At 39.5% G+C, this 27,956-nt stretch overlaps 1 protein-coding gene across 1 annotated transcript in view; it reads left to right on the forward strand.

Annotated features, from left to right (window-relative positions):
* The window catches only part of AKAP6 (A-kinase anchoring protein 6), a 385,542-nt gene extending 357,788 nt beyond the window's left edge, over positions 1–27,754 (forward strand). The window contains exon 12 of the mRNA XM_068991494.1: positions 24,380–27,754. Coding sequence (XP_068847595.1) covers positions 24,380–27,754 — 3,375 coding nt within the window. The remainder of the gene's footprint in view (positions 1–24,379) is intronic.
* The last annotated feature ends 202 nt before the right edge of the window (positions 27,755–27,956 follow it).

Raw genomic sequence — 27,956 nt, forward strand, 5'->3', positions numbered from 1 at the left:
AAGCAGAAAGAATTGCTGCATTTAGAAAATAATTTTGACTTGTGGCAATTATTTTTATAAGGGTAGAGTTTAAGTGAAAGACCTCCTGTAAAATTTTAGTGCTGCTACATAATCAAGTAATTATGTAATTACTTATACTTAATTACTTACAAGAGAGAAGGTTGTTAAAAAATCTTATACATGTCAAAAACAGCTTTCTTCTTTTAGCGTGTTTCTAGCCAAGCTTCAAATACCAAAAGGTCTTTTAAAAATCACTTCCAATAGATTTATTTTTCTTTCATAAATCCCTCACCATTATTCTTCAGTGTATGAAAGTGCATTATACACAGCTCGACATGCCCTCCTTCCTGTTTCCATTCATAATGGCCAAAGAAAGGAAGGAAGGGAAGAGGGATGAGGGAGGGTGGAAAGGACAGGGAGAAAGGAAAGAAGGAAAGAAATGATTTTAAATTGCAGTTATGGTCTGACATTAAATATAAGATATATGTTCTTAATGTGAGGATGTCCAGTAGACAGAGTAAATTTTCAAGAAAAGCTGAAGAATTTTTGTTTCCTTGAGTATTTCATGCAAAGATGGACTGGATAAAGGACAGAAATGGCAGGGACCTAACAGAAGCAGAAGATATTAAGAAGAGGGGCAAGAATACACAGAAGAACCATACAAAAAAGATCTTCACAACCAAGATAATCACAATGGTGTGATTACTCACCTAGAGCCAGACATCCTGGAATGTGAAGTCAAGTGGACCTTAGAAAGCATCACTACGAACAAAGCTAGTGGAGGTGATGGAATTCCAGTTGAGCTGTTTCAAATCCTGAAAGATGATGCTCTGAAAGTGCTGCACTCAATATGCCAGCAAATTTGGAAAAGTCAGCAGTGGCCACAGGACTGGGAAAGGTCAGTTTTCATTCTGATCCCCAAAAAAGTCAATGCCAAAGAATGTTCAAACTACCACACAATGGCACTCATCTCAAATGCTAGTAAAGTAATGCTCCAAATGCTCCAAGCCAGGCTTTAGCAATAGGTGAACCATCCAAGCTGGTTTTAGAAAAAGCAGAGGAACTAGAGATCAAATTGCCAACATCCGCTGGATCATCAAAAAAGCAAGAGAGTTCCAGAAAAACATCTATTTCTGCCTTATGACTATACCAAAGCCTTTGACTGTGTGAATCACAATAAACTGTGGAAAATTCTGAAAGAGATGGGAATACCAGACCACCTGACCTGCCTCTTGAGAAACCTGTATGCAGGTCAGAAAGCAACAGTTAGAACTGGACATGGAACAACAAACTGGTTCCAAATAGGAAAAAGAGTATGTCAAGGCTGTATATTGTCACCCTGCTTATTTAACTTATATGCAGTGTACATCATGAGAAACACTGGACTGGAAGAAGCACAAACTGGAATCAAGATTGCCAGGAGAAATATCAATAACCTCAGATATGCAGATGATACCACCTTTATGGTAGAAAGTGAAGAGGAACTAAAAAGTCTCTTGATGAAAGTAAAAGAGGAGAGTGAAAAAGTTGGCTTAAAGCTCAACATTCAGAAAACGAAGATCATGGCATCTGGTCCCATCACTTCATGGGAAATAGATGGGGAAACAGTGGAAACAGTGTCAGACTTTATTTTTTGGGGCTCCAAAATCACTGCAGATGGTGACTGCAGCCATGAAATTAAGACACTTACTCCTGGGAAGGAAAGTTATGACCAACCTAGATAGCATATTCAAAAGCAGAGACATTACTTTGCCGACTAAGGTCCATCTAGTCAAGGCTATGGTTTTTCCTGTGGTCATGTATGGATGTGAGAGTTGGACTGTGAAGAAAACTGAGTGCCAAAGAATTGATGCTTTTGAACTGTGGTGTTGGAGAAGACTCTTGAGAGTCCCTTGGACTGCAAGGAGATCCAACCAGTCCATTCTGAAGGAGATCAGTCCTGGGTGTTCTTTGGTAGGACTGATGCTAAAACTGAAACTCCAGTACTTTGGCCACCTCATGTGAAGAGTTGACTCATTGGAAAAGACTCTGATGCTGGGAGGGATTAGGGGCAGGAGGAGAAGGGGACGACAGAGGATGAGATGGCTGGATGGCATCACTGACTTGATGGACATGAGTTTGAGTGAACTCCGGGAGTTGGTGATGGACAGGGAGGCCTGCTGCTACTGCTGCTAAGTCACATCAGTTGTGTCCGACTCTGTGCGATCCCATAGACAGCAGCCCACCAGGCTCCTCTGTCCCTGGGATTCTCCAGGCAAGAATACTGGACTGGGTTGCCATTTCCTTCTCCATTGCATGGAAGTGGAAAGTGAAAGGAAAGTCGCTCAGTTGTGTCAGACTCCTAGCGACCCCATGGACTGCAGCCTACCAGGCCTGGCGTGCTGCAATTCATGGGATCCAAAGAGTCGGACACGACTGAGCAACTGAAATGAACTGAACTGAACTGAGTATTATAATGACTAAGAGCTTGGTCAGACTTTGCTATTTAGTAGCTATGTGATTGTGGCAAATTATTGACTTTATAATGCCTCACCTTCTTCATACATGAGTTGGAGATAACAGTAATACCTACCTTGAGTTAGATGAGTTTAAATGAATTAATAGGTGAAAGTTCTTTGAACAATTGCTTCCACACGGTCAGTAAACGATAGCTGCTATTATTGTTTATGTTATTGTAGGAATCAAGTCTTATCTTCGTAGTTGTCTAGAAATTAATACATTTCCTAGCACTGTTGGTGTTCAACAGCTAAGTCATGTTCGACTCTGTGACTTCATGGACTGGAGCACACCAGGCTTCGTTGCCCTTCATTGTCTCCCAGAGTTTGTTCAATCTCATGTCCTTTAAGCCAGTAATGCCATCCAACTATCTCATCCTGTGTCACCCCCTTCTCCTCCTGTCCTTAATCTTTCCCAGCATCAGGGTCTTTTCCAATGTGTCAGCTCTGCATCAGGCATACTAGGATGTTAATATATTTTTGCTTAATAAATACATGAACAAATAACAAAGAACTGAGTAGTTGAAGAAATTCTGAAAAAGTGATAGATTCCATGGCTGACCTAACCACCCACCCTTATCTTCTTCCTTTCCTTTCAGAATTGGCCAGAACTAAGCCAGTTATATTAAAATCCTCACCCCTCTCAGCACTAGTTGATTTAGTTGATTTTCTCTATTATTCTATTTCCAATTTCACTGATTTCTTTTCTCATTCTTATTATTTCTTTTCTCCATCTTGTTTTAGGTTTAAATTGCTCTTTTTTTCCTGTTTCCTTAAATAGGAACATAGGTTTCTAATTTTATATTTTTCTTCCTTTCTAATAAAGGCATGTAAGACTGCAAATTTCCCTCTAAGCACTTCTTTTGTTTAATCTTAGAAATCTTGATAAATTGTATTTTCATTTTAATTTAATTTAAAATATTTTAACATTTCTCTTGCTACTTCTTTAACCTATGTGTTATTTCTAAGTTTGTTGTTTAATATCCAAATATTTGGGGATTTTTCAGCTTTCTGTTATTGATTTCTACTTTAATTCCATTGTGGTCTGAGAACATACACTGTTATTTCTGTTCTTTTAAATTTGCTAAGGTGTGTTTTGTGGTTCAGAATGTGGTCTTTCTTGGTGAATGTTCCATCTGAGTTTGAGAAGAATTTATATTTTGGTATTGTTGAATAAAATATCCTATAAATGCCAGTTAAGATACAGTTGATTGCTAGTGTTAAAGTCAGCTATTTCCTTACTAGTTTTCTGCCTGATTGATGTATTAGTTACTGAAAGAATGTGGATTAATCTACCAATTACTGAAAGAATTTAGATCAGGAGACTTTAGCTCTGGTTGAAATCTAACCATAATATCTGACTTTCTCTTTTCCCTTGCAGTTTTATCTGTTCTTGCCTCAAGTATTTTTATATACTCTTGTTAGATGAATACAATTTAGGATTATTGTTGTCTTGAAGAATCGATCCCTATATTATTATGTAATAACCCTTTTTATCCCTGATAATTTTCCTTTTTTTTTTTTGAGTATGCTGTGTCTGAAATTTATATAGTTAGTCCAACTTTCTTTTTGGTGTTGTTATTTAGAAGTCATTTCACTTAAAAAGTTTTTTTATTTATAATTTTCTACTCTATTTTCCTTTTGATTAATGTTATCATGGTATATCTTTATCCATTCTTTTAATCTTTATGAGTCTGCATTTAAAATAAAGTTCTGTAGACAACTTATAGCTGGATCTTACTCTTTTATCTATCCTGAAAACCTCTAGCCTTTAATTGCGTGATTTAGATCGTCCATATTTAAAGTGATTACTAATATACTTCAATTAATATCTATCATGTTTGTAATTATTCCCTGTTCATCACATTTGTTCTTTGTTTCTTTCCCCCCTTTTTTTCTGCCTTCTTTTATTTTGATGGAGCATTTCATATGATTCCATTTTGTCTTCTCTTTTAGCATATCAATTATACTTCTTCCTAAAAAATTTTTAGTCACTGTCCTAGAGCTTACAGTATAAGCCTATCTTTAAATAACACTGTATTGTTTCACATGCATAGTGCAGATAACTTACAACAGAATATTTTTAATTCTTTTTTCCCTTCCCTATGACATTACTGTGAATCATTTAGATCTATTAAGAATAAAAATGAGTAAGATTTTATTTTACCTTCATTTATTCCTTCTCCAGTGCTTTTTCCTTTATGCAGATCCAAGTTTCTTACCAATATAATTTTCCTTATTCCCAAAGAGCTCGTTTTAATGTTTCTTGCAAGGCAGGTCTGCTAAAAATGAGTCCCCTGTTTTTGTCTAAAACAATATTTACTTCTCCTTCACTTTTGAAGGAGAAATTTTTGGCTATAGAATTATGTATTACTGATTTTTTTCTCTTGATAATTTGTATATTTTGTTACGATTTCTTCCTGCTTGCATGGTTTCTGATAAGAAGTCTGCTGTAATTCTTGTCATTGGTCCTCTATTGGTGAGGTTTTCTTCCTGCTATGACTTCTTCCAAGATTTTCTTTGTCTTTGGTTTTCTGGAGTTTGAATATGATATGCCTCTGTGTGTGTGTGTGTGTGTGTGTGTGTGTGTGTGTATTTATTTATTGTATCCTGCCTCCTGGCTCATTATTTTGGTGTCTCATTAATTTTGGAATATTCTCGTGCATGTGTGCACACTAACTTCAGTCATGTCTGACTCTTTGTGATACTATGGACTGTAGCTTGGCAGGCTCGCCTGTCTGTGGGATTCTCCAGGCAAGAATACTGGAGTGGGTTGCCATTTCCTTCTCCAGGGGATTTTCCCAACCCAGGGATGGAACTGTGTCTATTAAGTCTCCTGCATTGGCAAGTGGGTTCTTTACCACTAGTGCCACCTGGGAAGCCCCAGAGTATTCTCAGTTCAGTTCAGTTCAGTCACTCAGTCATGTCCAACTCTTTGTGACCCCATGGACTTCAGCATGCCAGACCTCCCTGTCCATCACCAACTTCTGGAGTTTACTCAAACTCATGTCCATTGAGTTGATGATGCCATCCAACCATCTCATCCTGTCTCCCCTTCTCCTCCTGCCTTCAATCGTTCCCAGCACCAAGGTCTCTTACAATGAGTCAGCTCTTCACATCAGGTGGCCAAAGTATTGGAGTTTCAGCTTCAATATCAGACCTTCCAATGAATATTCAGGACTGATTTCCTTCAGGATGGACTGGTTAGATCTCCTTGAGAGTCCAAGAGACTCTCAAGAGTTTTCTCTAACACCAGAGTTCAAAAGCATCAGTTATTTGGCACTCAGCTTTCTGTATAGTCAGTACTCACATCCACATGACTAATGGAAAAACCATAGCCTTGACTAGAGGCATCTTTGCTGGAAAAGTAATTTCTCTGCTTTTTAATATGCTATCTAGTTTCGTCATAATTGCCTTCCAAGGAGTAAATGTCTCTTTATTTCATGGTAGCAGTCACCATCTGCAGTGATTTTGGAGCCCCCAAAATAAAAATCTGTCACTGTTTCTACTGTTTTCCCATCTATTTGCCATGAAGTGCTTTAGTATGCTTATTTTTTTCCCTTCCTACATCAGTTCAGTGCAGTCGCTCAGTCGTGTCCGACTCTCCGCGACCCCATGAATCGCAGCACACCAGGCCTCCCTGTCCATCACCAACTCCTGGAGTTCACTCAGACTCACGTCCATTGAGTCAGTGATGCTATCCAGCCATCTCATCCTTGGTCGTCCCCTTCTCCTCCTGCCCCCAATCCCTCCCAGCATCAGAGTCTTTTCCAATGAGTCAACTCTTTGCATGAGTCAGCTTTAGCATCATTCCTTCCAAAGAAATCCCAGGGTTGATCTCCTTCAGAATGGACTGGTTGGATCTCCTTGCAGTCCAAGGGACTCTCAAGAGTCTTCTCCAGCACCATAGTTCAAAAGCATCAATTCTTCGGCACTCAGCCTTCTTCACAGTCCAACTCTCACATCCATACATGACCGCTGGGAAAACCATAGCCTTGACTAGACGGACCTTCCTACATCAGTCTGCCATTAATTCAGTCTTCATTGACCTGTCTCTCTATCTCCCCATGTATTTATGTTTTTCTCAACTAAAGAAACCTCTAATTATATTCATCTCATGTATAGCTGCCCTCTCATGTACCCTGAATCAGTTAGAGATGTGTTAAAATATTGAAACCTTTTCCCTTCTGGTGTGGAAAGGAAGGCATGATGGGCCCTGGAAGGAAACCTTGCCTTTTATTTCCCTTTTGGAGTGAGTGGTCTCTCATTCCTTCTCAGTATGTAAGTTTATATCAGCATTTTATATATGTCATATCTTGAAAAATATTGGGAAGCACTGGTCTAGAAATAATAGGTATTAAGCCTTAGTACCAACCCGTTGATCATGAAGCAGCAGTCACATTTAAATTTTGGTTGAAGAGAAAACATTTAAGTGGAAATGCCACTAGCATCAAATAATTTTCTTACCCTACTATAGAACGATCAGATTTACTCTAGTTTTCTTTTTTTATATATGGCTAATATTTTAGGTCCGTTGTTTCACTTGAATTATGCTTATGACTTTTTAACTTATAAAGGACTAAGTTTGCTGACTATCAAAGAAAAGATTCTGTGTTTAGTCATCCAAGGGGTTATAACTGAAATACCAATATTGAAAAGGCTACTTTTTGTGGAGAGGAGTTTAGCAGTGCAAAATGATACAGGCAGGGCCATGGGCCTTAAGTCAGAATAACTAAAGTTGTTTTTATATAGGTTAAGTATTCTCTTATAACCATAATACTATTAGTGTATCACTGCTGATTATGCAAGTTTTGGATTCTGAATATTTAACCTATTTGCCAAGGTGGTTTGTTTTTGATTCCATTGGATCATGGTTTTGGAAGGAGCTGGGCCTATAGGCAGGTAGTCACCAACTGCTCCTTGAGTATCTGCTCTGTGCTCGGCACTGTTCTGAGTTTGTCTACACAGAAGTAGTTCAGGATATGGTCTTCAGTCTCAAGGAATTGGCAAGCTATATGAAGTGATATAGTAAGATAATATTGACATAGATGAGACAATAATTATTTCGAGCTGTGTTTGGCCTGAAAATGACAGTACCAATTAGAAAACTACATGCAAAGCTGCAAGGTTACTTGAGAGGTGAGTCTGTGCTCAGTTCACCTTTATTATCTGCTCAGGGATTGGGAACCATATGTAGTAAGTATTTAATGAACATTTGTTAAATAAATAAGCAAATGTTAATAGTAAATTGTGTGGTTCTGTCACTACAATAAGAATTAAATGAAAAAAAATTGAGAGGGAAATCACAGAGGGCTCAGTAATTCAGAGAAATCTTTATAGAGGAGTTTAATACTGAATTTTGAGATACTTGGTAAGGGTACTAAAACTGCATTCATTCATTCACTCATTCAAAAGAAAATTTATTGAATGCCTACTATGAACACAGACATGGTAACATAAGTGAGCAGCAAATATTCATGAGGCGTAGGGAAGATCACCTGTGGGAGAACATTACATTTCAGTCGTTATATGACCGAATGATTGAATGCCTTAAAAATCAGTCAAAATAATTTGAAGAGACAGTAACCACTGACAGTTGTTTGTTTATTTGTTTTATTTTAGTGAGAGGAGTAATGCAATGAAAGGATTTATTTTAGGAAGCGTGGTTCGAAAGTGGTGTGTAGGATTATCCTAAACATATTGTTGTTTCTTCTGTTTTTAGAAAAGCCTAGGGATATACTTTTTGTAGACTTTCATGGCAGTCCATGAGAATGTTTAATTGCCCTTTTAAAAGCAAATCCCTCTGGTATATCTTACCTACTTTTTCTTGTTGCAGTGTAATTCTGTTTTTTAAGTTTGGAGTTGTGAAAATAGAGAACTTTTTCCTTGTTCTAGTCGTAGTAACTTCCAAAATACAATAGAAAATAAGCTCCAATATAGCCTTTTCCTCACCTGGTAAAATAACTCCAACTCTCTTAACTGTTTTCAAATAATTTGTTTCTTTAATGTTGAAGAACTTTCCTTGACTATTAAACTCTAATGATATATCACAAGATTTTCTCACATGGCCCTTATTTCTCCTTTTGCTTTTACACTGAGCCAAGAGTAGTAGTTGTTGTTCAGTTGCTCAGTCTTGTCCGTCTCTTTGCGACCCATGGACTGCAGCACACAACTCTTTCCTGTCCCCCGCTACTCCTGGAATTTGCTCACACACATGTCTGCTGAGTCTGTGATGCTATCCAACCACCTCATCCTCTGTCACCTCCTTCTCCTCTGCCCTCAATCTTTCCCAGCATCAGAGTCTTTTCTAGTGAGTTGGCTCTGCGAATCAGATGGCCAAAGTTGGACCTTCAACAAGTCCTTCCAGTGAACATTAAGGGTGGATTTCTTTTAGGATTGATTGGTTTGATCTCTTTGCTGCCTAAGTGACTCTCAAGAGTCTTCTCCAACACCACAGTTCAAAAGCATCAGTTCTTCGGTGCTCAGCTTTCTTTATAGTCCAACTCTCACATCCATACATGACCACTGGAAAAACCAAGGCCTTGACTAGATGGACCTTTGTTGGCAAAATAATATCTCTGCTTTTTAATATGCTGTCTAGGTTGGTCATAACTATTCTTCCTAGGAGTAAGTGTCTTTTTATTTCATGGTGGCAGTCACCATCTGCAATGATTTTGGAGCCCCCCAAAATAAAGTCAGCCACTGTTTCCACTGTTTCCCCATCTATTTCCCATGAAGTGATAGGACCAGATGCCATGATCTTCATTTTCTGAATGTTGAGCTTTAAGCCAACTTTTTCACTCTCCTCTTTCACTTTCATCAAGAGGCTCTTTAGTTCTTCCTCACTTTCTGCCATAAGGGTGGTATCATCTGCATATCTGAGGTTATTGATATTTCTCCTGGCAATCTTGATGCTAGCTGGTGCTTCATCCAGCCCAGCGTTTCTCATGATGTACTCTGCAGAGAAGTTAAATAAGCAGGGTGACAATATACAGCCTTGACGTACTCGTTTTCTAATTTGAAACCAATCTGTTGTTCCATGTCCAGTTCTAACTGTTGCTTCCTGACCTGCATACAGATTTCTCAAGAGGCAGGTCAGGTGGTCTGGCATTCCCATCTCTTTCAGAATTTTCCACAGTTTATTGTGATCCACACAGTCAAAGGCTTTGGCATAGTCAATAAAGCAAAATAAAGATGTTTTTCTGGAACTCTCTTGCTGTTTTGATGATCCAGCAGATGTTGGCAATTTGATCTCTAGTTCCTCTGCCTTTTCTAAAACCAGCTTGAACATCTAGAAGTTCATGGTTCACGTATTATTGAAGCCTAGCTTGGAGAAGTTTAAGCATTACTTTGCTACTGTGTGAGATGAGTGCAATTGTGCAGTAGTTTGAGCATACTTTGGCATTGCCTTTCTTTGGGATTGGAATGAAAACTGATCTTTTCCGTCCTGTGGCCACTGTTGACTTTTCCAAATTTGCTAGCATATTGAGTGCAACACTTTCACAGCATCATCTTTCAGGATTTGAAATAGCTCAACTCGAATTCCATCACCTCCACTAGCTTTGTTCGTAGTGATGTTTTCTAAGGCCCACTTGACTTCACATTCCAGGATGTCTGGCTCTAGGTGAGTGACCACACCATTGTGATTATCTTGGTTGTGAAGATCTTTTTTGTACAGTTCTTCTGTGTATTCTTGCCACCTCTTCTTCATATCTTCTGCTTCTGTCAGGTCCATACCATTTCTGTTCTTTATCAAGCCCATCTTTGCATGAAATGTTCCCTTGGTATCTCTAATTTTCTTGAAGAGATCTCTAGGCTTCCCCATTCTATTGTCTTCCTCTATTTCTTTGCACTGATCACTGAGGAAGGTTTTCTTATCTGTCCTTGCTATTCTTTGGAACTCTGCATTCAAATGGGAATATCTTTCCTTTCCTCCTTTGCTTTTCACTTCTCTTCTTTTCACAGCTATTTGTAAGGCCTTCTCAGACAGCCGTTTGCTGTTTTGCATTTCTTTTTCTTGGGGATGCTCTTGCTCCCTGTCTCCTGTACAATGTCATGAAAGCTCCTAGCATAATCCCATTTTAAAGCAGTTTTTTGCCCGTAAGGTCAACCCTGTCCAATGCAGGATAAAGAATTTTTAATTTGGCGTTAGCTCAAATATTTTACATTTTCTTTATTCCCCACCCTGTCACTATCATCATTTGTCAAGTGTTACTTTCTTAGCTCTTTATATAGCTCTTGTCATCTCCAAGGACTAGAAAAAGACTTACAGTAATAAATATCCAGAGCCATATCCCTTCTTCCTTGTACTCTTATACATCTAGATATGGACATGAAAGGTCAACTAACATGCAGGAATAAGGACAAGTTAGCTGAGAACTTTAGGCAAGTTCTATCCACTGGATGGTGTTTCCTGATGGAGCTTTAATGGGCCCAAATGGCCTTCTGGATCTCTGTAACCAAGGAACTTAAACTGTCAAAGAGCACAGTGCCCAACTAAAATTGTCAAGGGCAGGAAAAAGTCTAAATAGGAATTCAGGTGTCTTTATATATTAAGGGTTGTTCTTATCAGATCACTAATTCTCCTCATCCACGTTGATGCACATTAAAATTGGCTTAACTCACAAGACAAAAGGACAGAATATTAGGGGATCCAAAATAACCCACACCCTTCAGCTCTTTTCTTGTTTTACAGTCTGAAAGAACCCTCTTCAAATAAGGAAAGGAGTCCAATTTTCAAAAAGCGGTTCCTCCATTTTTTTTTTCTTTCTGAGTGGCACTCATACAGTAGCAGCAGTAAAATAAACAACAATGTGTTGGATTTTGTTTCTCTTTATCTATATGACATTTGTGTCATCACCGTAGCTCTAATCCATATTCAGGTCTTCATGTTTGGTGTGCAGTAATATGTAAATTATCTCGCCAGCTGCATGGAGCAGTGTTTGTTTATTCTATTTCTTTTGGCACTGCACGGAACTGAATTTCTGCCAAAATGGGGCTGCTTCAGGGAGCACTAATGCTCTGGGAGGAAGTTTTGAAAGGAAACGCACATCATAAGTCTTCACTCTGTGAAGCAGCAAAATCAAAACAAACTTTCTATTTACTAAAATATCAGTATTATGAATGTAAAATAATGTGTTTGTTAAAAATATAATGAGCATGCTGCCCATCTCCAGGATGCTTAGTATATGTGGGTTTTAGAAATGAGGACACAGCACTGAGAAAGCTAGTGCATTTTTATTCTTGGTAAAAGAAGTAGGTGAAATGAAATAGAGACAACATCTAGGATTTTAAGGAGGAAAGAAATATTTTAGCATGCATATTAATCTCTGGAAACACATGGCATTTACATGCATTTAAATGTGGACAGCTGTGGTGTTTAAGTGTTAAAAAATTTCATTAATGATGCATAGAGCTATCTACTTCTGTTGGCAGGCCTTTCAGTCTTCAATCTGACACTTCCTTTTTTATTCAGCAAGCTAATTTCCCCTCTTTTGTGAGGAGTAACTGTTTTCACACTACTGCTTACCCAGCAAGCCTCCTTATTGTTTCATGGTTAATTATCTTCTCCAGCTTCACCTTCCCAGCAAAGGAGGCAGGGCCCTGCCTCCCCAACACTAATGAAAGCTGGGTTTTACGGGTGCACTATGTAAATAAACGCAAGGTCTGATCAGACAACGTAATAAATGAGTTCCTAAAGTTTATGGAGTTGCAGCTCATCTAGTGGTTTTACTGAATAATGAGGGAAAATGATTAATTTCATGTGAGGAATGACTTTAATTTTGGAAAAAATAAAATAAAACCTTTGTTACCCATAACATAGAACCTACCAGCAGATAAACATAAGGGATCTCTGTGTATCTAACTGTTCCTCACTCTTCCTAATAACAGTGATGACATCTGCCAGGAGAAAGTCTTGCATAGACTAGGCCTTTGAAAAATATTTTTAAGGTGATGCTAGTAGTAAAGAACCTGCCTGCCAATGCAGGAGGCCTAAGAAAAGGAGGTTCAATCCCTGGGTCAGAAAGATCCCCTGGTGGAGGGCAAGGCAACCCACTACAGTATTCTTGCCTGGAGAATCCCATGGACAGAGGAGCCTGGCGGGCTACAGTCCATGGGGTCACACAGAATCGGACATGAAGAAGCAACTTAGCACACAAACATGGAGGTCACCTGGCTTTATACTTCCCTGACTGGTTGTCATTTATTAACAAAAAAAAGAAAGGAAAAAAATGTAGCCACGCTTTATGTAATTAAAGTATGCCTCACTCTGCACTGACTTTAAGCAAAGCAGAGATAACTTGCAAATGATACCATCGTCACCTGCTTGGAGTAGCAGATTAGGCAGGTCTGGCCTAGGTAATTAGCTCCACTGGCCATAATGCCTTGCCTCTCTGGACTATAAACTCAACATATTCTCTTAGTTGCCACTAGGGGCCCATATCTGAAGAGTTTAGGGTTTGAAATTATTTTTAATTATTTTTTACATTGAAAAGGATTTTAAGAGATTAAGGTGACACTTGGCTTAAAGCTCAACATTCAGAAAATGAAGATCATGGCATTTGGTCCCATCACTTCATGGGAAATAGATGGGGAAACAGTGGAAACGGTGTCAGACTTCATTTTTGGGGGCTCCAAAATCATTGCAGATGGTGATCGCAGCCATGAAATTAAAAGACGCTTACTCCTTGGAAGGAAAGTTATGACCAACCTAGCAGAGGTATTACTTTGCCAACAAAGTAATATCTTGCCATCTAGTCAAGGCTATGGTTTTTCCAGTGGTCATGTATGGATGTGAGAGTTGGACTGTGAAGAAAGCTGAGCACCGAAGAATTGATGCTTTTTGAACTGTGGTGTTGGAGAAGACTCTTGAGAGTCCCTTGGACTGCAAGAAGATCCAACCAGTCCATCCTAAAAGAGATCAGTCCTGGATGTTCATTGGAAGGACTGATGTTGAAGCTGAAACTCCAGTACTTTGGCCACCTCATGTGAAGAGTTGACTCATTGGAAAAGACCCTGATGCTGGGAGGAATTGGGGGCAGGAGGAGAAAGGGATGACAGAGGATGAGATGGCTGGATGGCATCACCGACTCGATGGACATGAGTCTGAGTGAGCTCCGGGAGTTGGTGATGGACAGGGAGGCCTGGCGTGCTGTGATTCATGGGGTCGCAAGGAGTCAGACACAACTGAGCAACTGAAATGAACTGAACTGAACTGAAGCCTCTAATATTCTTTTTTTTTTTAATTTACAAAATTAATTCATATTTTGAGATCATTTTTCCTCTAAAATGAAATTTACATTTCTTTGATTTGGGAACCTTTGATTTGGGTTACAGTTTGAATTAAGGTGCTGACATTTAAAACTCTCAAGAGCCTCCTTCATGAGAACCCAGGACCAGAGCTTCTGTTCCAGTCAAGACTGAATTTTTATGTCTAATCAGATCTCAGAAGCCTTAGTATTTTTCCCTTGAGATCTCAAAAAAGAAAATAACCCAGGGATTCTACATTTTTAACATTTCTAAGTACTCTAGGAATCAGAAGTATAAAATCTCTTAGAAACTTACTTCAAAGACATTTACTACCTTCTAGGAAAATTTATCCTGAAATTTCAAGGAACTTTTCAAGCATCAAGCATAACTTCTATAATCTCCATTCTTTGTTTATGTAGAATAGTATAGTTCTTGAACAGTGTAGTTCAAGGGAGATATTCTAGCAATTGTGAGATTTCTCAGTTTTCCTTAAGTCTAAAAGAAGCTGTCTTTAGAGGAGATTACTAAAACAGAACTGTAAATCTAATCTGTGTGGATCACAATAAACTGTGAAAAATTCTTAAAGAGATGGGAATACTAGATCACCTGACCTGCCTCTTGAAAAACCTGTATGCAGGTCAGGAAGCAACAGTTAGAACTGGACATGGAACAATAGATTGGTTCCAAATAGGAAAAGGAGTACGTCAAGATGGTATATTGTCACCCTGCTTATTTAACTTATATGCGGAGTACAGCATGAGAAACACTGGGCTGGAAGAAGCACAAGCTGGAATCAAGATTGCCTGGAGAAATATCAATAACCTCCGATATGCAGATGACACCACCCTTATGGCAGAAAGTGAAGAAGAACAAAAGAGCCTCTTGATGAAAGTGAAAGAGGAGAGTGAAAAAGTTGGCTTAAAGCTCAACATTCAGAAAACGAAGATCATGGCATCTGGTCCCATCACTTCATGGGAAATAGATGGGGAAACAGTGGAAACAGTGTCAGACTTTATTTTTGGGAGCTCCAGAATCACTGCAGATGGTGATTGTAGCCATGAAATTAAGACACTTACTCCTTGGAAGGAAAGTTATGACTAACCTAGACAACATATTAAAAAGCAGAGACATTACTTTCTCAACAAAGGTCCATCTGATCAAGGCTATGGTTTTTCCAGTAGTCATGTATGAATGTGAGAGTTGGACTGTAAAGAAAGCTGAGTGCAGAATTGATGCCTTTGAATTGCAGTGCTGGAGAAGACTCTTGAGAGTCCCTTCGAGGGATCCCTCCTGCAAGGAGATCCAACCAGTCCATCCTAAAGGAGATCAGTCCTGAGTGTTCGTTGGAAGGACTGATGTTGAAGCTGAAAGTCCAATTCTTTGGCCACCTGATGCAAAGAGCTGACTCATTGGAAAAGACCCTGATGTTGGGAAAGATTGAGGGCAGGAGGAGAAGGGGACAACAGAGGATGAGATGGTTAGATGGCATCACCAACTCAATGGACATGAGTTTGGGTAAATTCCAGGGGTTGGTGATGAACAGGGAGGTCTGGCATGCTGCAGTTCATGGGGTTGCAAAGAGTCAGACATGACTGAGCGACTGAACCTAACTGAAATCAAATCAAATCAGATTTAGAAAGAAAAATTAAGTCCTTTAAGAAAACAAATCATAACTGACTTTCCAGTTAATTATGTTAAACATTGGGCCAATCAGGTGATAAACTGAGAAAAGCAAGAGATAAGTTTGGTTGACTTAAGATGGAAAAGAGATTAAATGATAGGTACCATTTTTAGTCATTTCAACATTTTTTTTTATTTTTTATTTTTTTTGCCTCTGAATGATGAGTTGTAATCACAGTATTAGAATTCAGCAGAAACAAACAAAACAAGACAAGCAATCCATTAAAAATAGGGATAATGCAGTGTTTGTTCTTAATGTGGACCTTTTGAGAGTGAAAAGACACAACATTCCCTCAACTAATATGTACTTCGTAAAGGAAGCAGATCCTGGATGTGAGTGAACTCCGTTAGCTGATATTTGTCTTTTCAGGCAGGCTTCAGCATGTTGGCAAAGCTCACTTTGTACAGGAAGCTATCTCAGGTCATGTTCGTAGAATTCAGTCTGAAAGTTGGAAACTCCTATGCTATGTCAGTAAACTTCATTTGTTTGCAGGACTGTTCACCCCTGCTTTACCACAAATATGCTTTATAAGTTTTTAAAAATTGTAGGTTTTATTAATGGGAGATCCTTATCATAAAGGAAGGAACTAGACTGTATTTTTCACTAAGGTAAAGGTGAAGCAAAAATTACATCCCAAGGCACAAAACTCAAATGTTATCTCAACTCTTGACAGTCAAAAGGCAAACACCAAACAGAACAATGACAGAAGAATGGGGCCAGATGTTATTAGGGGGGAAATTCTTTATCCAACTCCGCATGTCATCCAAATAGGCTTCCCATATGGTAGTAGTAGATAGGGGCTTCCCTGGAGGCTCCTGCCAATGCAGGAGACATGAGTTTGATCCCTGGGTAAGGAAGATCCCCTGGAGAAGAAATATGGCAACACACTCCAATATTGTTTCCTGGGAAAACCCATGGACAGAGGAGCCTGGGGTATAGTCCATGGGGTCGCAGAGAGTCAGACACGACTGAGTGACTAAACAACAGCAACAAGGCAGTAAATAAAGTGTAGAAAATGCCACCATCTTATTGTGATTGGGTTTTTAAAACTTTATATTGAACTTTTTTTTTGTGGGTTTTTTATACTTTATTTTATTGGTTTCAGTTCTACACAGTACTGAAGAGATCAGATAAAGATATTCCTTTTATTTAAAAATCTCTTCCCAAGTTGTTCTTTAAATTCATTTTTAAGCAATCCTAATTGTAGACACATTCTTGAAACTCTGGGGAAAATTTTCTGGAAAACAGGATAATGACTAAAAAGATAAAAATAGACAAGTTTTCCTGTTCATTCTATTCTGAATATAATAAAAATTTCAATGTTCGTACATAAAGCAATATTTAAGATAAAACAATTTATTTTCCAGTAGAAGCAAGTTATTTTTCTAGTTACTTCTACTGAAACTTTCAGAGTTGCATGGGAAAGTAACTTTTTCCTACAGTAGATGCTTAATGAATAATGATTTATATAGTAATTACTTTGTTTTAAAAAATAGCTTGATGCAAGGTATTTGTCAGTTGCTACCTAGCTTTAAAACACCAATGCTGAGGTTACTACACCTAAGAGTTATGTCAACATTTTGACAGTATCTAAGTTTCTTTAATTTACTGGCACAAATAGCACTGTAAGACTGAAATTATAGAAAGAAGTGCTTCTAGTTTGTGTATCCTTCTTTCTTCTATGGAATTGTTTCTTACAACCTCACAATCATTCGTTTATAGAACCTCAAAGTTCTTGGCAACCTGTTCTTTACACACAAAATCTTATTTAAAAATATTAAAGAGGATTTTTGTTTATTTGTTTTAAATAGGCCCAAAGTCAGGATGGGCTACTAGAATTGAGGGAAGCGGTGGTAGAACAATTGAAGAGTTTCCTGTATGTTCTGCGGCCTCCATGGTTTCCCCATTTGTGCTCCCTTCCCAAGACCAGTGCTGAAAGACAAGGAAGGTGGTAAATAGCATCTGGTAGGACCAGGTTCCCAATCTCAATAACAGTTTTACTGTGGAACCTAGATTTCTTCAGGTTACTATCAAGTATATCCTGCACTCCTTTCCTCTCCTACCAGCCTCCAGGATATTCCCTCTCAAAGGGCAAATGACTTTCTTCTTGCTAACTCAGTGGCTTTGCCCCTCTCCTTGTCGTCTCTGCTTCTGTAACACTCGTAACCACCCGCTGCTTTCAGTCTTTCTCTTTCAGGTCCCAGAGTTTCACACCAGTCCTACCTGGATTTTCCTGCTGTGTTCCTTTTTCAGGTTGCTCATCCTTCCTTTGAAGGTACCCACAGAGCTTGGTTCCCTTTGCCTTTGCCTCTTACTGTTCCCTCGTCCTGCAGTGGCCCCCCGTCCCTCGCCCCAACTCTATCTGAATGCCTTTCTCCTCAGTGTAGCCTATAAACCTTTAGAATCATAGACAGTCAGGCCTCACGTGGCTAAACCTAGGGCAGGGGCATTTGTAGGGTGAAAAGAAGCAAGACAGAGCTGTTAGACACACTGTCATTTAACAGTTGGCTTGCATGAATTTTATGAGGAGGCTTAGCATCAAGGTAATCAAAGGAGGAGAAAATTTCAAGAAAAATGGAGTCAAATGCTGCGGAAGAATGAAGTAACATAAGGGCAAAGGAGGATCAGTTGGTCTGGGCTGTCAGAAGGTCACTGGTGAGCCTGTGGCAGACTCAGCAAATAAGGGCTCTTTTGATCACACTCTCTCTTCTCACGAGACTTTTGCATTGAAATGAGTGAAGGTGAACTAAGAGAAGTACTATGTGTGTACTTAGTTACTTCAGTCATGTCAGACTCTTCGCAGGGCCCTCCAGGCTCCTCTATCCATGGGATTCTCCAGGCAAGAATACTGCAGTGGATGGCCATGCCCTCCTCCAGGGGATCTTCCTGACCCATAGATTGAACCTGTGTCTCTTATGTCTCCTACATTGGTGGGCAGGTTTCTTACCACTAATGCCGCTGGGAAGCCCGAAGTACTATCCACAGGATGCTTTTCTTGTCAACATTTCTAGGAGTGATGAACATGCATTCAGACCAAAGAAGCCTGGAATAAAAAATTATCTTTATTGATAATATATGTGCAGTGATGTACATGAGTCCAGAAATATCTGTTGTAATATTTTTGTAAGCAAGGTCCTCAACAGAGTGATGACATCCTGTTACGTTTGATGGTGTTATAGGTTCAGAAAACTCAGTAGGACTGAGGACTGCTGTTTGCTTGTTTGTTTTTAAATTGAGGTGAAGTTAACATACCATAAAATGAATCATTTAAACAGAACAATTCAGTGGCATTTTTTATTATATTCACAATGTTACATAACCATCACCTCTGTTTCCAAAACATTTTCATCACCCCAAAAGGAAAGCCTGAACCCATTAAGTAATTGCTCCCCATTTTCCCCTCCCACAAGTTCCTGGCAACCAATTTTGATCCCATCTCCATGGATTTATCTGGTCTGGGTATTTTATGTAAATAAAATTATACAGTGTATGACTTTTTGTGTCTGGCTTCTTTCACCAAGCAAAATGTTTTTGAGGCTGCTAGCTCATAACTGAGAAGTAACACCAGTTAGAAAGTCATACATTTCTCCACATGGTTTTGTCATGGCAAAAAATCCTAAAAACCTTTCCCAGAGTTCTTCAGCATTTCACGAGACCAAAGACATGTCTTTTGTTTGCTCATTAAATAATTTTTTTGAGAACCTGCTTCGTACCAGGCAGGGTTTGGGGTGCTAGGGCACTAATGGAGACAGCCCAGAGAAGCTGCTGCCCTCATGGAGTTTATAGCTAGGAGGAAAACCCCTGATTCACAATGTCAAACTTTCTTTTGTCCCTGGTTCCTGTTGAAAAGTAAGGCAATTTACTTTAAATTTACTTTAAAACAACATCTCATGGATTTTTCATTTTCATCTAATTCAGAATATCTGTGTAGCCAAGACTGGGAAATATGTTCACGTCAGTACCCATTTTAGTGAGATTTGTGAGCTGACTTTGGGTTTTACTTGTCTGTTTTGAGTTTCTGATCAGCTTTGTTATTGAAAAAGAGCAACAGTTTTTGATCATTAGTGTGAGATAGACCTTCAAAGCATTTTCTGAGCTGAGACAAGTTACTTTAACATTATTGTCAATCTGATAGATAGTGAGCAGGATTTGATTGCTCTAATGTGTCAGTTGTGATAGAATTTCACAGACAATGGACCTGCCTTTTGAAAAAAAAGATTATTTTCTGGAAATAGAAAGTCCTTGAGCTATAGGGCCTGCCGAGGGCTGGGCAGGCATCTTTTCTCATCTGGCTATTCCTAAGGAATATGCTCAGTGAGGACATGCAAAGACAAACCCACCCCCCATTTCCAGTGCAATGGGAGTAACTCAGGGACCTGATTAATATTGATTTCATTGGATTCCATGCATGTGGTTGCACTAAAGAATTTAGTCAGCCAACCACCAGTCTTAATGCAAACCTTGATAGGGTTATTTAACACTCAACTACTCTGTCCTCCTCTATTTTCACAGGCAGTATTTGCTATAGCTGCTATCCTTGTATCCCTACTATGTGCCAGGCCCTCCCCCTAGGACTTCACAGACTTCTTTTCATTTAAAGCTCCCAGCAGTCTCTAAGATAGACACAATGTACTCTGATTATCTTGAACAGATAAATGATGTAACTGAGGCACACATGGTAAGTAACTTGTCCAGGATCATACTGCTAACCTGTAAAGGGGGGCAACCGAAGATTCATACCCAGATCTGTTTGCTCCAAATCCCACAATGGTTGGTGAACAGCGAACATTTTTGCTTCTGATCCTATTTTATTTTTCATCTATATTTCTTCTTGCTAACTCTGAATCTGTTCTCTGCCCATCAAAAGGCAGAGTACCACAAGCTCTGAACTCTCATAAAAGCTGTCTGTTTGTTAAGGACTAGCTCTTTCTTACAGTTGTTGATGTTTTTGAAAAATTTCTACCTATCTAGTTTAGGAAAATAATTATGCATCTAATGATCAGACACTTTGGTTTTTTACATTTGGAGGAGGTGGTGCTAGGCAAAATATTGCATCAAAAGAGCAGAGTAAGTATATTAAGGGTAGAATTTTCCTTCTTTAAATTGATTCCCCCACCCTTGTCTATATATCATTTTCTCCCTCCTATCCAAACTTCCCTGTATTCTGCTTTTTGCTTTAGGGTAAATATGCTTATCTTTATTCACTTATGGTTCTCTACGTTTTTGATACTTTTATTTGTGTGTTTTTGTTATGTTCTACTTTCCTGCAAATAAACCGCACCTCCCAGGGCTTTGTAAGTGGTCTTGTTTAGTAAACTCTTGGATCTGGAATAAACAGGGGGACACGGATGGCAAGACCTCCTAATGGTTTTGGCTATTTCAAGCACCAGAAATTTGACTGGAACATTCAGTTCATCCTAGTCTTTTTGATATACCTTAGTTTTTCAAAAGTTGCCTCTCTTTAAAGGAAATTAAAGGAATCCAAAGGTAGTTATATCAGATCTCTGTTGGATTATTGTTTTATAGTATGTCAGGTTCCTTTGTCTCCACTCTTTTGCTGATAATGTGTTTCTCATCACTTATAAAAATCTACCATTTAACTTAAAATTTTAAGAAAAGCCTAGAGATGAAGTCCTGGGATACCTGACTCAAAGTCACGCAAATGCAGAAGGAAGTTAATTTGGATAGGTATTACTTGCTGCAATTGGAATCTTGGTCATTGTCATCATCATCATAATTATTTTCCAGCCACTTTTAGTTTCTTTGTCTATATTACACTAACATAAATAACCTGCCTCTAAGAATAAAAACAAAACAAAGTAACACCAATTGATTCCACTTGGTCTTGAGCAGATCTGCAAAGATGTGTGTGTGTGTGTGTGTGTGTGTGTGTGTGTGTGTGTGTGTGTGTGTGTGTGTATGCACACCTGTGTGTAATTATATATGGAGAGTCCTTGGTTTAGGCCAAAATTCTGCACCAGTGAAACAGGTTTATGAATGAAAAGCCTTTGCACAAATGTATTTAATTCAGAATTATCTCTGAAAAGGCAGCCTCGCTATTGGAACTTCATGTACTACTCACCATCCTCCTGGTTTCACAAATATTCTTAGGGTATTTTGTAAATCCATGTTTGATTTATCACTTTATCAAAGACAGGGAACATCTGAGATGTTTTATAAAGCACCAGATAGTTCCTCTAGGAAAACAAAACAACAAAATATGCTTAACTAGCTTGAGGATTATTTGCTATATTGGGCTATCCTCAAAGAGAACTTTTGACCAAATAATTTTCCAGCCAGTTATATCACTCTGTACATTTGTCTTTTTCTGAAGGCAACTTTTTAGTTATATAAATGTTGTAAATGTCCTTCCTCTTGGAAACTTTCCCTACTTTTTTTTACCCTCAGGGTATATTTTATGTTTGAGGTTAAATCTTGACGAAATGGAGATTTTACTGAAAATATTGACAGAATTTAATTCATAACAGAAAAGAGTGAACGAGGGCAGAGTGATCAGCTCTTCTTTAATATGTAAAATGTAAAGTCTAAAGTGAATGATTTTCTAATGGGTCTTGTCAGATATTCCCTGGAGTTGACATAAAAACTTTTTTGAAATTACAATCAAGTTAAGAGATATATAGGAAGAAAGAATTAGGATAGGAAAAGGACAATATTACAGACAAAATTTAATCTTCTCCTATGGAAATCTTCCACTCCAACTACTTTATTGAGTGAAAGATTTGTTCTTGTAGATGCTGCCGTGCAAGTTTTATGCTTTTTGTGGGCTTGCATTTGTAAAGCCACAAAGGCAGCCTTTGGTCAGAAAGCAACTGTGTCATAGAAGGCAAGTCTGAGTTACAGGCGTCCCTTGGGCTCAGCTCCTGGTGCCCATCCAGGTGGCATGGTTCCTGCAGCCAGAGTGAGCCCCCGGGTTTGGGACCCTCATGGAAAATCTGTACCTCTAAATGTTAAAGTCAACCTGAGAGTTACAGAGAGAGCTCTTTTGAAAGACAAATTCAGTTATTTATTAGCATTCTCAGAATCCAGTGTTGCCAAGATAGTATTTGAAATTAATGTACTATTTGATTAGACTGACTGATTGTTTCTACAGCTAAAGATGTTAACATTCACTAGTCGTACTAACTGGTCATTAGTACTTCCTTTATCAGCAAGCAAAGAATAAACAGAAATTCTAATAAAAATTCATCATGGTGAACGTACCCCATACCTAAGTGAGCATGATGATAGCCAGTGAACTATATTAAGTGCTGTAATGTTGGTAGGAAAGATTCTGTTAGAAAATTTAACAGTGTCCCTCAATTAATGTTTACTTTGTATCTAGACTCTTTTAAACTTAAGTAGGCTATACAGATAATCTCTTACATATCCAGTGCTAATGGGTATTTTATGCTTAATGTGTTCTTGTGGTATCCTTCCACTAGTAGTTTCAGGAAGGACTGAGAGCTTCCTAGGAGAGCACTGTGAATGTGCTGCTGGCAAAGCCTTTTTTCCCACTCCTGAGGAAGAAAAGCAGCATGGCCTGTTTTTCAACCAGATTGTCAAAATAATTCTGAATTGTAATTCAGAGATGCTGACCTGTTAATACAGTGAGACACCTCTCTCTACGCACGTCATGGATCCCTTATGATTTTAAGAGCAAATTGAAAGGAAAGATGAGGAGAGAATGAGGTAGGCCGGGAAAACCCTTTATGCATTAACTAAAGGCCACTCTAGAGCAATTCTCCATGCACTGACTATTCCAGCTGCGTTATACTGACTGCCTCCTCAGCCCTTCACAAGCATTAGCTCACTTAATCCTCAGAATAGTCTCTGAAGATGGACAGTGCTGACCCCCTTGAAAAAGTGGTGTGAGGCGATGACTGCCCAGAAAGGTTAAGCGACTTGCCCAAGACCATGCCAAACCCATTCAGCTTCTGTGTCCCAGAATGTGTCACGCTTCACCAAAGAGGGTAAAAATCAAGAAATCCAAGGAAAGAACAAGAACCCAACTGTGCAGGCAGAAAGCAGCCTAAGAGAATCTGGGCTGCTTCATTCATGGAGTCAGGAAGTCCTCAGATAGTTGTTATTCTAGGGCTGGAGTTGGGCTGGAGCGGGAGGGTTCTGCCTGGACTTTACATAGGGACAGTATGAGAGAAGTGAACAAGGGATCAAGGATCAAAGTGGAATCTCTGTGATAGAGACCGATAAAGAGAAAGACTGTGAGAACAGTGACTAATGACTAAGAAGCTACCCTGCAGTACTGGGGCCCGAGACTCAAGTCCAGGAAGATGTGGGTAAAGAAACCAGTCAGCTGGTGCTCAGCTTGGGTCTGATTGGGAACAGGGTCACATTCTGAAGACGAGGAACCCTAAAGGGAAGGCGGTGGAAAAGATAGACTTATGAGAGCTCCTGGCCAGTGAATGGCTTTAGATAGCTACAACTCTCTTCTGTTTCCCCAGAAGCTGCATCAAGTGGAGAACTCAGAAACCAGAAGCAAGAGGGGATTTCACCATATGTGGGTGCAGATAGTACTCCGTTATGAACTCCAGAACTGCGATGATATTAGAGTGAATGTACCCTAAAAGATGTCACAGGCTAACCTCTTTTTACCTTTATTTACCTGACAGTTTTATCTTCACCCAATCCAAGGTTAAAAATGTAGACGAAATCAATAGGAAATAGTTAATTCCATAAATTACATATTTGACTGTAATAATCTTACATTTTAATCTATGTTATTGCCCCTAGTGACAAATTACTATTGATAGAAAAGCCTCTTTCAATAATTTTGGATGTTATTCCAGAGAGGAATAGAGCTGATAATTATGCTATCTTTCAAATTCATGCTTGGGGCAAATTTCTTTCCTGACTCTTCCAAGAGATTTTGAATGGATAAAATTTTCATGCTTGTGTTCCCTAATTCTTCTTTTTTTTTTTCCTTTCTCCTACACAGGAGGCTTTGAATGTGATTGATCCTGGCTTGATGGACCTAAATGGGACGAGTGAGGATGCCTTGGAATGGGATGAAACTGACATAAGTAACAAGTTAATTAGTTTGAACGAAGAATTGAATGACCTTGACCAAGAATCCCAACCTGTCATGCCTTCCTTAAACCTTGAAGAGACAGGTAGTGAGAACCCGAGGTATGAAGAAGAGGCAGGTTGCCACGGGGCATCTCAGTATGCATCAAGTGTCACTGCCCCATCCAGTCCGCACGTTTACCAGGTCTACAGCCTCCACAATGTTGAGCTCTATGAAGACAGCCACATCCCATTCCTGAAAAACAATCCAAAGTTCACTAGCATGACGCAGCCTAGTGTTTTAACTAAGAGTCTCAGCAAAGACTCTTCCTTTTCATCTACCAAATCTTTGCCAGATCTTCTAGGGGGCTCCAATTTGGTGAAGCCCTGCCCATGCCATGGAGGAGACATGAGCCAAAATTCAGGCAGTGAGAGTGGAATTGTCAGTGAAGGGGATACCGAAACCACCACCAACTCTGAAATGTGCTTGCTCAATGCAGTGGATGGGTCCCCAAGTAACCCTGACACTGAACATCTGGACCCGCAAATGGGAGATGCAGTTAACGTGTTAGGGCAAAAGATTAAAGACGAGGAGGAACGAATTAAGCTCCCAAATAGCTCTCAGTTACCCATTTCACCAGTGGGTTGTATAAATGGAAAAGTTGGAGATTTAAACAGTGTTACCAAACATACCCCTGATTGTTTGGGAGAAGAATTACAAGGAAAACATGATGTGTTTACATTTTATGATTACTCGTACCTCCAAGGCTCAAAACTCAAATTACCGTTGATAATGAAGCAGTCACAAAGTGAAAAAGCACATGTGGAGGATCCCCTGCTTCATGGTTTTTATTTTGATAAAAAATCCTGCAAATCTAAACATCAGGCTACAGAGTTACAACCAGATGCACCTCCCCATGAAAGGATTTTGGCAAGTGCACCCCATGAAATGGATCACAGTTCATATAAATGTGGTGATGTAGAGAAGACATTCACTGGCATGCAAAATGCCAAACAGCTCTCTCTTTTATCTCATAGTTCGTCTATTGAGTCTCTTTCTCCAGGGGGTGATTTATTTGCATTGGGCATCTTTAAAAATGGCAGTGACAGCCTCCAGCGAAGCACTTCTTTAGAAAGTTGGTTGACGTCTTATAAAAGCAATGAAGATCTTTTTAGCTGTCACAGCTCCGGGGACCTAAGTGTGAGCAGTGGCTCAGTTGGTGAACTGAGTAAAAGAACATTAGATCTCCTGAATCGTTTGGAGAATATCCAGAGCCCGTCAGAGCAGAAGATAAAGCGAAGTGTTTCCGATATCACTCTTCAAAGCTGTTCCCAAAAGATGTCTTTCCCTGGCCAACTGTCACTGGACATGGCATCTTCTATTAATGAAGACTCGCCAGCATCTCTTACAGAACTAAGCAGCAGTGATGAGCTTTCTCTTTGCTCGGAGGATATTGTGTTACACAAGAACAAGATCCCAGAATCGAATGTGTCATTCAGAAAGCGCCTTCCTCGTTCAGTGGCCGATGAAAGTGATGTCAATGTCAGCATGATCGTGAATGTCTCTTGCACCTCTGCCTGCACTGATGATGAAGATGACAGTGACCTCCTCTCCAGCTCAACGCTCACCTTAACAGAAGAAGAGCTGTGCGTCAAAGATGAGGATGATGACTCCAGTATTGCAACGGATGATGAAATTTATGAAGACTGCAACGTGATGTCTGGGCTGGACTACATTAAGAATGAGCTGCAGACCTGGATTAGACCCAAGCTTTCCTTGACAAGAGATAAGAGAAGGTGTAATCTCAGTGATGAAGTCAAGGGCAATAAGGATGTAAGTGATAGTGAGATGACCAATTCCTCAGACACTATCAACATTGAGACCCTTCTCAATGGCTCAATAAAACATCTCTCTGAAAATAATGGAAATAGTAAGAATTTACCCCACACTCATGAGTTAGGGACAAAAGGTGAAAATAAGAAAAATATTTTCAAAGTTAATAAAGATCCATATGTGGCAGACATGGAAAACGGCAATATTGAAAGCACTCCAGAAAGTCAGAAGGACAAACCGAATGAGATTTCAAAGGAATCAGAAAGTCTTGGTTCAGCTGGGAAAAGGATTTCAGAGAGTGAGCATTGTAAATGCAAACCAGTTATGGATGGCTCAGATGAATCAAATATTGCTGGAAAGGAGTCTGTTTCCCAAATGGTTAGACATGTCCCAAAGAAATGTCAAAACCACCACCATTTTGAAAATCAGAGTGCTGCTTCTACTCCCACTGAGAAATCTTGTCCACAACTGCCTTCAGAAACCAGTGTTATCAATGGACAGGACTCCGATGTACTGAAATCGTCATCTAATAATGCACCGAGTATGGCTGGAAAACCTGCTGGTTGCTGCCTAGCACGCGAACAAAATGAAACAGAGGAAAACGTTGCCGCCAATGACAACGTTTCCTGTTGTGACTGTGAACCAGACATTTTTCATCAAAAAGATGCCGAAGATTGCTCAGTACACGACTTTGTTAAGGAAATCATTGACATGGCTTCAACAGCCCTGAAATGTAAATCTCAACCTGAAAACGAGGTCACTGCTCCTACTTCATTAACTCAAATCAAGGAGAAGGTGTTGGAGCATTCTCATCGGCCCATCCAGCTAAGAAAAGGGGACTTTTATTCCTACTTATCTCTCTCCTCGCATGACAGTGATTGTGGGGAGGTCACCAATTACATTGAAGAGAAGAGCAGCACTCCACTGCCAACAGACATGACTGACTCTGGCTCGGAAGACAAGGAGGACACTGAATACTTCTTCGAGGCCTGTGTTGAGGAGGACCCTGCTGAAGACAAGCCCTGTTTCTCTGATGCTCCTCCAAATGAACCTGCAGATCCCACCGAGGCTGCAGTACCCCTGTTAGCAGGAGCAGGCTCTTCCAGGTTCAGCGATACTTCCCTCCTCGCCAGTAATGCAGACACAGTGGCCCTTTCAAGTCCTCCGAAAGGAGGTGATGTAGGAAAGGAAGTGGATGGTTTACCCCAAGCTTCTAATGTCCATGGAGAAAGCGCAGAGGTAACTACTCCTTCAAAGCTAGGCAGTGAAAAGGAGAGTTCAGAAAACCCAGGTGAGTCTGCAAGGCCAGAAGAACACAATGCTTCTTCAGCCCCATCTGGAGTTCCCAGACTCTCCTCAAAGGCGAAGCAGCCAAAGGACAAGGCCTCATGGCATCCCAGCCCCACAGCTTTAACCTGTGAAGAGAATCTGCTAAACCTTCATGAAGAACGACATAGAAATATGCATAGGTAGAAGGTAACCCTCTCCAAGCATGAAAATCATCTCATTGAAAGGTACGTATAGTCCTCATGTTTTAATATATATTTAATATATTGTCACATATATATTTAATATAGACATACTTAAAAAATATGAGTTTTAGTCAACAAAGCTATGATAGGAGAAAGGACTAGTCAGGATGGGTGGCCATGGCAGATATTTATCTGAATAAGGC

The sequence above is a fragment of the Capricornis sumatraensis genome, chromosome 19 (assembly GCF_032405125.1).
Source record: "Capricornis sumatraensis isolate serow.1 chromosome 19, serow.2, whole genome shotgun sequence".
Lineage (NCBI taxonomy): Eukaryota > Metazoa > Chordata > Mammalia > Artiodactyla > Bovidae > Capricornis > Capricornis sumatraensis.